Genomic DNA, 12,043 nt, shown 5'->3' on the forward strand with positions numbered 1-12,043 from the left:
ACAGGATGTGCCCTCTGGACCCTCGGGGAGCTGCAGCCCCAGCGGTGTCCGTCCCGCGGCCCTTGTACTGGCGCGGTCTGTGAATAAGCCCCTTACACGCAGTACAGGATGTGCCCTCTGGACCCTCGGGGAGCTGCAGCCCCAGCAGTGTCTGTCCCGCGGCCCTTGTACCGGCGTGGTCTGTGAATAAGCCCTTCGGATGCAGTACAGGATGTGCCCTCTGGACCCCCGGGGAGCTGCAGCCCCAGCAGTGTCCTTCCCGCGGCCCTTGTACCGGCGTGGTCTGTGAATAAGCCCCTCACATGCAGTCCAGGATGTGCGCACTGGACCCCTCGGGGAGCTGCAGCCCCAGCAGTGTCCGTCCCGCGGCCCTTGTACCGGCGCGGTCTGTGAATAAGCCCTTCGGATGCAGTACAGGATGTGCGCTCTGGACCCCTCGGGGAGCTGCAGCCCCAGCGGTGTCCGTCCCGCGGCCCTTGTACTGGCGCGGTCTGTGAATAAGCCCCTTACACGCAGTACAGGATGTGCCCTCTGGACCCTCGGGGAGCTGCAGCCCCAGCGGTGTCCGTCCCGCGGCCCTTGTACTGGCGCGGTCTGTGAATAAGCCCCTTACACGCAGTACAGGATGTGCCCTCTGGACCCTCGGGGAGCTGCAGCCCCAGCAGTGTCTGTCCCGCGGCCCTTGTACCGGCGTGGTCTGTGAATAAGCCCTTCGGATGCAGTACAGGATGTGCCCTCTGGACCCCCGGGGAGCTGCAGCCCCAGCAGTGTCCTTCCCGCGGCCCTTGTACCGGCGTGGTCTGTGAATAAGCCCCTCACATGCAGTCCAGGATGTGCGCTCTGGACCCCCGGGGAGCTGCAGCCCCAGCAGTGTCCGTCCCGCGGCCCTTGTACCGGCGCGGTCTGTGAATAAGCCCCTTACATGCAGTACAGGATGTGCCCTCTGGACCCCCGGGGAGCTGCAGCCCCAGCGGTGTCCATCCCGCGGCCCTTGTACCGGCGCGGTCTCCGCTTGTCATGCAGTCTGTAAAGCGCCGTTCTCCTCCTTCCTCGCAGCATCTAACGGCTCTTCTTTGTGTTTGATTGCAGAGTTGTATTTCCTAATTGCTCGCTATCTCTCCGCCGGGCCCTGCGGGAAATCTGCGCAGGTAAGTGCGGCTACGTAGTCTGTCCACATGGTGACCACCTTCACACTAGGGCCACACGACCGCCTTGGATGCCACTCGTGGCTCGGATGTAGATGGTGTTGTGACACTGGTTATGACTGCAGTCACGAGAAGTCCAGACGTGGTTTGCACGTTGCGGTTGGGCTACTGTGGGGGGGCGCTGTGCACATTAGGTGGTCGTCAGGAAGCAGTGGGTTTGGCTGACAGTAAGGGGTGTCCAGTTGTAGGCTACGCCATTTATAGTCTCAGGTTAGGCCATGAATCATTTGGGGTCTTACACCCGGAACCCCCACTCATCAGTGGTTCTCCACGCTTAGCATTACAGGCAAAGTTCCCATTCACTTCGATGCCTGAAATACCAAACCTGGCCACTGCAGTAAGAATGGAGCTGTCTGCTTCTACATCAGTACGTTGGTGTGGTAATCGGCTGATCGTGGGGCTCCCGTGTGGCAGACCCCCCCTGGTTAACTGCGGATGGCATTTTCTGTGGACAGGCCATCATCGTTTACAGCTGGACATCCCCTTTAATGCCACGATGGCTTAGACTCTGTTCACACTTCTGTTCTGTGTTTTCGTAATCGATGCGTGTTAGCCTATTGTTTTCGGTAACATGATGGGCGCTGGATGGAGCCCGTTGTAGCCGGCGGATTGTCCGGCGCCGCTGCTTGCAGTCATGTATGGGCAGACCTTTCTTGCCGTTCTGTCCCATGATGGAACATAACAGAAACAAGTGAGATGTGAACAGAAGCTCGGGGCCTCGGTCAGACACCGGACTAGGTGGGCTTGTCACATGGGTCCCCATACAGATTGGCTGCAGTCTGTGATGCCGCTCGGACGCGGACGGGTCAGCCTGGTCTCTTCTCCCCTCACAGCATGGATTCCACAATCCACACAGAATAATTCATGTTGTACGGCCCGCACCCCCGCAGCGTCCAGTCTTGTTTGTATAGAATTATATGAAATATGGACTTCTGCTGTTTATGCCCGCCCCGACGGGTTCAATCTGCAGCAAATTTGCCACATGGGTAAATCGGCCTCTTCCAGAGCTCTTAGACTTGGTTTCCGCTCTGTGGGACCTGCAGCTCTCGATATCTTCACAGACAGACGCTGAAACTCTCTACGGACTCAGGACTGCAGTGTTGGCTGCTTGGTAGAGCCGCTCGGGCCCTGCCGCCGTCGGTAGAGCCGCTCGGGCCCTGACGCCAGCATAATGTGATTGGGGCTGTCTTCTCGCCCATCTTCTCCTGACTCCTCCAGTCCCCCGGGTCACCTCACCACACCTCGGCTGTCTTCTCGCCCATCTTCGCTTGACTCCTCCAGTCCCCCGGGTCACCTCACCACACTTGGGCTGTCTTCTCGCCCATCTTCTCTTGACTCTTCCAGTCCCCCGGGTCACCTCACCACACTTCGGCTGTCTTCTCGCCCATCTTCTCCTGACTCCTCCAGTCCCCTGGGTCACCTCACCACACTTCGGCTGTCTTCTCGCCCATCTTCTCCTGACTCCTCCAGTCCCCCGGGTCACCTCACCACACCTCGGCTGTCTTCTCGCCCATCTTCTCCTGACTCCTCCAGTCCCCTGGGTCACCTCACCACACCTCGGCTGTCTTCTCGCCCATCTTCTCTTGACTCCTCCAGTCCCCCGAGTCACCTCACCACACCTCGACTGTCTTCTCGCCCATCTTCTCTTGACTCCTCCAGTCCCCCGAGTCACCTCACCACACCTCGACTGTCTTCTCGCCCATCTTCTCCTGACTCCTCCAGTCCCCCGTGTCACCTCACCACACCTCGGCTGTCTTCTCGCCCATCTTCTCCAGACTCCTCCAGTCCCCTGGGTCACCTCACCGCACACCGGCCCACTATGCAAAAGACACTTGGCCCGAACACAATAAATGTGTTGGCACTTCCATCCATGCTTCTGTTGCTTCATCACTTCGTGCCCCAGCTGTCAGATTGCCCAGTTCGAGTCCAAACCGACATGGTGGAACCTGCAGCACGAAGGTCATGGCAGAAGCGGCAAAGATCACCCTCTAGTTCTCTCGGCAGTCCACATATTGGGAACAAGCAACTGGATAGTAGACTTCCTCAGCAGAGGGACAGCCGACCAGGGAGAATGGGAGCTGCATACTAAATTCCCTTGATCACTCTTTGTTGAAGGTGGGGCCAACCAAACATCGACCTGATGGTGTCCAGAATCAATCGTGAGTTGCCAGTCTTTGTAGCCACGTCTCTGTACCTCCCAGACTCAGCAGTGGATGCTCTGGTAATCCCATAGAAGGACTTAAGGTTTCTGTACATCTCTACCCCCTTCCCACTTATACCACAAAGATCAAGACAGAAGGCGATTCTCAAGGCTCCAGCATGGCCCTGCCGCCGTCGGCCGCTCGGTGGAGCTGCTTGGCCCCTGCCGGTGTGGTGGTGGATCTTCGAGAACATCTCTTACAGGGACCCTCTTCCATCCTTCTTCCTACCTAAGGTAGTATTGGCGTTCTAACTCAAGGAGGACCTTGTCCTACCTTCATTCTGCTCCTCTGTGGTTTATCCGAGAGAACGTAATCTAGTGTGGTCCTTGTGGACCTACCGGTCTCCAACAGACTCTTTCAGCGGCGATAGAGGCCTACTGTGGCACGGGCAAAGCGCCTCCGTTATGTGTTATGGCGCTGTCTACTAGGGCGCTGGGCACTTATATTGGCAGGTTTTTTGTATCTGGTTTACATGCAAGGAGCAGCAGAGTAAGATAGCAGGGGGTACAGCCAGTAACATAGTCCGTAAGGCTGAATGAAGACAATGTCCATCTAGTCCAGCCTGTTATCCTCCTGTGTTGTTGATCCAGAGGAAGGCAAAAAACCCCCAAGAGCAGGAGCCAATTAGCCCTTTTGGGGGAAAATTCCTTCCCGACTCCCTAATGGCAATCAGACTGTTCCCTGGACCAACCCCTAATAGTTCCTACCTGCCTGTATACCCGGATTAACAATTAACCTAAGATTTATATCCTGTAATATCCTTCCTCTCCAGAAAGACATCTAGTCCCTATTACTCCTCTATGGATCCTGCCATCACCACGTCCTCAGGCAGAGAGTTCCGCAGTCTAACTGCTCTTACAGTAAAGAATCCCCTTCTGTGTTGGTGATGAAACCTGCTTTCCTCTAATCGTAGCGGATGCCCTCTTGTTACCGTCGCAGTCCTGGGTATAAACAGATCCTGGCAGAGATCCTTGTATCGTCCCCTCATGTATTTATACAGAGTGATTTGGTCGCCCCTTAGCCGTCTTTTTTCCGGGGTGAATAATCCCAGTTTTGGTGCCTCTCTGGGTATTCCAGTCCCGTCATTCCATGTATTAGTTTAGTTGCCCTTCTTTGCACCCCTCCAGCACTGTAACATCTTTCCTGAGCACTGGTGTCCAGAACTGTACGCAGTATTCCATGTGAGGCCTGACAAGTGCCTTATATAGTGGGGGGATAATGTTCTCGTCCCTCCCCCCTATACCTCTTTTACTGCACCACAAGACTTTACTAGCTTTTGCAGCAGCTGACTGGCATTGATTGCTCCAGTTTAGTCTACAGCCCACTAGTACCCCCCGGTAGGAGGCGCTAACACTTTGTGCTTATTATCCCCCTCCTTGTGGCAGCAGTTATACCCGCAGTCTGAGCTGTGGCCCCCAATGGATGAGCGGTTTTACTGGAAGTACGGAAATCTTGTTGCCCCCCCCCCCCCACCCGCAGTTACATTTACAGCTGTTTCATTGGGCTAGTATTATACGGGAATGCTGCGGACGGTCCTCCTAGCGCCGGCCGAGTCTCCCTTCCATCTTATGTCCCACTGTGGGCTTGTAGGGTCCTCGGCCGTAGTGGGTGCACACCGACCGGATCTACGATGGGCTTTGCTGTGGATTTACTGGATTCCGCTCTCCTTTGTACAAAAGGTAAATCTGTGTCTTTCCCGCACAAGAACGGGCTGCCGACGGGGAAATCTGGTTTTCTTCAAGGGTTTTTCCACTGCGGAAGGTTGGAGGTTTTTAAAACCTCCTCCGCTTGTATTCTGTAAACCTGCAGTGGGGCATCTGCACCTCCAACCCGTCACGCCTGGACCGCCCCGTAGTAGCGGGCACCGGGCGCGGGGTTAGTCTGTGGCCCAGGAGGAGGTATAGGAGCATCATACGAAGTTGCTTCATGTCTGTGTAGAGCCATTGTAACGGTGTAACAAGTGGTTGCATTGCCTCCAACTGCTGCAAAAGGTTTTGCAAGGTGCAGCGATATTTGTGCTGAGGCCCTCCAGTCCCGTAACCCTTCAGACCCTCGCCCCCCCCCCCCGCCCCCCCTCGCCCGTCAGCTGCCATCTGTATCCCGGCTCTAGTCGCTCCCACTGCTGTAACATTCTAACGGCTTGTGTTCTGTCTGCAGATGCTGATCCAGGAGTTAAACGAGCACAATGTAAGTAGCGCCGCGCTGAAGGTGGCTCGTCCCCAGCCGGCCGTCTATCGCTAATATAGCAAAGTGTTCCATTCTACTGCACTCCCCCCCCCCCCCCCCCCCCCTCCCCCCCGGGCCTCATTGGTTCAGACCCTGATGGCCAATCACAGCACTAGCTTGGAACCTTTGCATGTAGGCGGTTCCGGGATGTTGGCGCTTGCGTGTCGCCCGCTTCTCTGGTCCTGGTGGGTGATGGGAGTAAGGCACACATTAACCCTTCTATCACAAACCTCGTTAGTACAGGGGTTTCTGGGAAGGGTCCGCTCACATGTAGTGGGTTTTGGTGCACATTTTAACGTGGATCCGCAGTTGACCTCACCCGTTCACGTGTGGATATTTACGTCCTGGAGATATTGGACGGGAAGCGGTTGAACAAAGCTTGTGCAATTTGGGTATTTTTACGTATCGGTCTACTGCGACCAGCTGCATAAAGTGCGATGTGGCGGGCTACTCTTAGGGTACGTTCAGACGGCGGGTATCCACCTCTGAAGACCTCGTCCCAATCCATGGGTCCTGCTTCAGTCTTTGGCGCGGCTTGGCCCGGGTGAAGAACTGACCTGCCGCTACTCGATGTGGAGACTTGCAGAATGGCGGTTTTCCACATCAGAGTTCCACACTTGGATTTTCCCCACTAATTGGGGCAAAATCTGCATTCTGATCCGTCCCAGAAGCCGCGGCAGAAAGTCATGGTGGTTGGAGGTGGAACTCACGATGGAAAATTCCGCCAGACTACCTAAACGTGGCCTGCTTATTAAGGCATAAACAGACTTGGTCTTAAAGGGGTTCGAGGGGGTCTCTGTTTTGTGGTCAACCGTTAAGAGACCCTTCTAACAAAACGGGCTTGTTTAAAGTGTCCCCCTGCAGAGACCCCCAGTGATCAGCAGTGCTCTGTGGGGAATCGGGCAGTAAGTGCTGAGTTTTCTTGCAGCGCCCCCGCAGGAAGGAATGCTAATAACCAGCCCAGCACTTACACCTTTTTAGTTCTGCTGATTGTGGGGATCTGAACACTTGAACCCCTCTGATAAAATGTACAACTTCAGACCCATTTTTAGGACCGTCTCCCTCTTATCGAGGCCTCGTCTGAATGTCGGGCGCCTCCGCCCCGGCTGATGAGTGACTGGTTTTCTCATCACTGTTGATGGACTCCATTGTAACCAGAAACCTCCACACATCAGAGGGGGAAACTGTCAGCAATGTCAATGGCATGAACCTATGTACTTTCTGTTTAATAGCTGCTTCCACACCGCCTGGACTGGCAGGGACACGAGCACCGCCGGACGTACGATGAGATGGTAGGTGGGGATCGGGGAGGAGGGTCATCGCCTCTGCTGCATGGCAGAAAAATCCAACTGCGCTTGCTGCGAGCTTTTCTTAAAGGGGCGGCTCTGTATGTCATTCCTAGGACTCCGTCTATGTACGCCTGTCGCTGCGCGGTCAGGATGCTTCTTGGTGCTGAGGCCTTAATACCGCATTGTAGGAACAGATTTAACCCCTTATTGATGCTGCTGGACCTGAAGACAAGACCGTTTTTTGAGGATTTTCAGCCCTGTTTTTCAAGAGCTTTTTATTTTCGCGTTGTCTGGGCTGTTTTTGTGGGCATCAGTTTTGGATACATACAACGTATTGTATAGCTTTTTTTTTATTCATTTTTTTTAAGGACATGCAGACAAGCCCCCCTCCCCCATCAGCCCCTCCCCCCCACACACACACATTTTCAGCTCTGCTGCAAACGCGTCACATGTCGGTTCTGAATTTTTGACAGCGCTAATTGCCCTAGCAGCTCTACCTGAAGGAAAAAAGCAGTACTGGCCTAGCAGACGCCTTCCGGGCAGACGCCCTTGCAATGGTCGGTGCCGACAGAGTATCTCTTATGAATGGCTCCGATTGGTGCATCGAGCGCTGGGACTGATTGGCTGAGCAAGTGCTTGAGAACCAATTGGTGGAGGCGGGGTTTGCAATCCCTGTTACCAGCAAGAGCTGCCCTGTCGGCACTGAGGACTTCCCAGAAGCCTGCTGGAGAGCGGGGGGAGACCCGGATGGGCCTGATGGGAGAGGATTGCTTTTGTTTTAAGCTTCCTTCGCTGCGTTTCCAGCTGTGCTATGCCAGCGCATGTATGAGGGCGGCCTTGCTCAGCACTGTCGGCACGTTCATCTGTGAACTAGAAGCGCATGTATTAAAGGGAGTGAATCTTAAGGCAATGCCAAGCTTGTGCAGTATGTCGCCTATCTGTATCAGTGATCATTGATCTCTCTTCCTATGGCTTTGATTCTAGGTTTCCACCAACGAGTCGGTTACTTCTGACCATTTGCTGAGGATCTGTCGGGGTTTAACGCACTTCATTGACCAGCAGGCTCCTGTCACCGTGTCCAGATCCAGCTCCTTACTTGGGATCGCCAACAAGCCCTTATGTACAGAGAGAGGTACCCGTGTGCCCACATGGGCGACTCATTACTGTGTATTCCACCACCTCATCACCTTTTATACTTACATCCGGTCAGAATTCAGTAAAGGCTCCGAACACTAATCAACAAGCAAGTCAGTTGGCGCTTTATTCTATACAGGCCCAGAGTTGTATGAGCGTGACCGGTGGTAAGTCTCCATAGGCCGGCTGTACATCTCCCTGTTCACACACGCAGACGTACAGCCGATTGGCTATTATTGACAAATGAGTGTTCCCGGCGTTTTAGGTGGCCGGATTGTCAGGTGGGCAAATGGAGGAACACACGTGCCTGATAATCTGGCTGTATGAAAGGGCTTTAAAGCCGATCTGCGTTTTCAGCCTTACAGAAAGCTTTCCTCACCCTCATTTGCTGCTGTTTTCATGTCTTTAAGTTCAAAGTTTTAGGTGGTCTTACACATTTTTTTTGATGTTTGCAATCCACTTTCAGGGACAGGATGTGCAGCAAGCCTAGCATTCTGCCAGTAGTTTACTGTCCTGCACTTCCTTTCCCTTCCCATGCTGCATTGCACTTTTTCTGGTCCCAATCAGCAGTGAGGCAGAATGCTCACCCTTCTTTCTTAGGCCGCCTGCAGACGAGCGGGTCGGATCCGGCGGCGAGAATTCTCGCCGCGGGACCCGACCTGAGCACCTGCAGGGACGAGCGCGTACTCACCCGTGCCCGGCGGCCCCGGCTCTTTCATGTGCCGGCTGACGGGCAGGCAGCGCATGCGCAGACCGGAGCCGGCGGCCGGGTGAGTGACGCTTCTGTGCGAGGCTCTGCGAGCCCCGCACAAAAATAGGACATGCCGCGGTTTGTTTGCCGCGCGAGATTTCGCGCGGCCAAACCGCGGCCGTCTGCATAGGAGTGCGTATTGTAATGCACTCCTATGCAGGCTTTGAGCAGCGGAAATCCCGCGGGAGATCCCGCTGCGGGATTTCCGCCCGTGTGCAGGCGGCCTTAGGATGCTCAGACATTTAGAAACATTGTGGCCGGATGGATTAAACCTACCATAATGTGTGTAATATGTACTACCACAAACTGTAGCAGCAGGAGATCATTATCACAGTGTCTGCAGATCTGTCAGCATGCTGTGGGAGTGCACAGGAGCTGCCAGTAAGGATAACACCCCTCACATGTTAAGGAAACATCCCTGTTGCTACCGAAGTTCTGTACCTAACATCAGACAGCAGATTGCAAAGAAGCTAGAGGGGAGCCCCCTAGTGGCAGCTGCTTTAAACCTGACTCAAAGCCACATTTTTAATGCAAGTACACTACAGAAATGACGAGACGTCACAAGCCGGTAGATGAGCAGAAGGTGCCTGAAAGGTTACAGCCCCTCGAATCCTAATCAGGTCGGGTTAAGAGGCGGCTGCTGCACTTTGTGATCTGGAGACGAGCCATAATCCCTTAACTGGGTCCTGTTCCGTTTATGCTGATAACGTCACCGTTCTGCCGGCACAAATACTGGGAATGAGCAGAAATCTTCTCAAATGGAGACAAATTGGTTTCCCTTACGGCAGTGGGAGGTCTGGGGCGGAGGCCGGAACTAGATGTGACTTAGTACTTCTTGTGATAGTCGGCGTGCGGTCCTTGTGTATGATGGATTCCTGATTGCGACCGCCTCTCCCCGCACTCATCAGCTTCTCGTCGGTCATCCGGCCGTCTTAGGCCGCAGCATTTTGCTATAGTTGGTTTGTATTGATGGAAGCCTGTTGGTTAGCGCCAACTTAACTGGACCTTTAATTGTTCTCATCAACTGCTTCAATGCCGAAATATCCTGCTGGTTGCGCTCCCCTCAGGGTGGAGATAGCGGCTAAATGGCCCGATGGGCGGATCACATTCTGTGCCGGGCTGGGTTCACCCCTTTCAGTCAAAATATGCCCCTCCAATTCTTGATTGATTACCATGCATTTTAGGAACTTGCTACTGCACTATGGGATCCGGTGCCCGCAGAAGAACCCTGTGTTGGCCAACCATGCCGCAGATGTCTCACGCACGCACCGTCTTCCTTTCGGCACGCTCGGCTGTCATGCTGGAGTAGAGCGCTGCACTATGGGATCTGATGCCGTAGATGTCTTACGCACGCACAGTCTTCCTTTCGGCACGCTCGGCTGTCGCCGTAGATGTCTCACATGCACCGTCTTTCTTTTGGCACGCTCTGCTGTCACCGTAGATGTCTCACGCACGCACAGCCTTCCTTTTGGCACGCTCGGCTGCCATGCTGGAGTGGAGCGCTGCACTATGGGATCAGATGCTGTAGATGTCTCACGCACGCACAGTCTGCCTTTCGGCACGCTCGGCTGTCGCCGTGGATGTCTCACGCACGCACAGTCTTCCTTTCGGCACGCTCGGCTGTCGCCGTGGATGTCTCACGCACGCACAGTCTTCCTTTCGGCACGCTCGGCTGTCGCCGTGGATGTCTCACGCACGCACAGTCTTCCTTTCGGCACGCTCGGCTGTCGCCGTGGATGTCTCACGCACGCACAATTTTCCTTTCGGCTCGCTCTGCTGTCGCCGTAGATGTCTAACACATGCACCGTCTTTCTTTTGGCACGCTCTGCTGTCGCCGTAGATGTCTCACGCACGCACAGCCTTCCTTTTGGCACGCTCGGCTGCCATGCTGGAGTGGAGCGCTGCACTATGGGATCAGATGCTGTAGATGTCTCACGCACGCACAGTCTTCCTTTCGGCACGCTCGGCTGTCGCCGTGGATGTCGCACGCACGCACAGTCTTCCTTTCGGCACGCTCGGCTGTCGCCGTGGATGTCGCACGCACGCACAGTCTTCCTTTCGGCACGCTCGGCTGTCGCCGTGGATGTCTCACGCACGCACAGTCTTCCTTTTGGCACGCTCGGCTGTCGCCGTGGATGTCTCACGCACGCACAGTCTTCCTTTCGGCACGCTCGGCTGTCGCCGTGGATGTCTCACGCACGCACAGTCTTCTTTTCGGCACGCTCGGCTGTCGCCGTGGATGTCTCACGCACGCACAGTCTTCCTTTCGGCACGCTCGGCTGTCGCCGTGGATGACGCACGCACAGTCTTCCTTTCGGCACGCTCGGCTGTCGCCGTGGATGTCGCACGCACGCACAGTCTTCCTTTCGACACGCTCGGCTGTCGCCGTGGATGTCTCACGCACGCACAGTCTTCCTTTCGACACGCTCGGCTGTCGCCGTGGATGTCTCACGCACGCACAGTCTTCCTTTCGGCACACTTGGCTGTCGCCGTGGATGTCTCACGCACGCACAGTCTTCCTTTCGGCACGCTCGGCTGTCGCCGTGGATGTCTCACGCACGCACCGTCCTTCTTTCGGCACGCTCGGCTGTCGCCGTGGATGTCTCACGCACGCACAGTCTTCCTTTCGGCACGCTCGGCTGTCGCCGTGGATGTCTCACGCACGCACAGTCTTCCTTTCGGCACGCTCGGCTGTCGCCGTGGATGTCTCACGCACGCACAGTCTTCCTTTCGGCACGCTCGGCTGTCGCCGTGGATGTCTCACGCACGCACAGTCTTCCTTTCGGCACGCTCGGCTGTCGCCGTGGAGACCTCACGCACGCACCGTCCTCCTTTCGGCACGCTCGGCTGTCGCCGTGGATGTCTCACGCACGCACCGTCCTCCTTTCGGCACGCTCAGCTGTCGCCGTAGATGTCTCACGCACGCACCGTCTTCCTTTCGGCACGCTCTGCTGTCGCCGTAGGTGTCTCACGCACGCACAGTCTTCCTTTCGGCATGATCAGCTGTCGCCGTAGATGTCTCACGCACGCACCGTCTTCCTTTCGGCACGCTCTGCTGCCATGCTGGAGTGGAGCGCTGCACTATGGGATGCTGTATATGTCTCACGCACAGTCTTCCTTTCGGCACGCTCGGCTGTCGCCGTGGATGTCTCACGCACGCACAGTCTTCCTTTCGGCACGCTCGGCTGTCGCCGTGGATGTCTCACGCACGCACGCACAGTCTTCCTTTCGGCACGC

At 55.6% G+C, this 12,043-nt stretch overlaps 1 protein-coding gene across 1 annotated transcript in view; it reads left to right on the plus strand.

Annotated features, from left to right (window-relative positions):
* BRWD1 (bromodomain and WD repeat domain containing 1) overlaps positions 1-12,043 on the plus strand; it is a 123,346-nt gene that overhangs the window by 3,022 nt on the left and 108,281 nt on the right. The window contains exons 2-5 of the mRNA XM_066598957.1: positions 1,090-1,148; positions 5,564-5,593; positions 6,865-6,924; positions 7,906-8,053. Of these exons, the coding sequence (XP_066455054.1) occupies positions 1,090-1,148; positions 5,564-5,593; positions 6,865-6,924; positions 7,906-8,053 (297 nt within the window). The remainder of the gene's footprint in view (positions 1-1,089; positions 1,149-5,563; positions 5,594-6,864; positions 6,925-7,905; positions 8,054-12,043) is intronic.

Source organism: Eleutherodactylus coqui, chromosome 4 (assembly GCF_035609145.1).
Source record: "Eleutherodactylus coqui strain aEleCoq1 chromosome 4, aEleCoq1.hap1, whole genome shotgun sequence".
Taxonomy (NCBI): domain Eukaryota; kingdom Metazoa; phylum Chordata; class Amphibia; order Anura; family Eleutherodactylidae; genus Eleutherodactylus; species Eleutherodactylus coqui.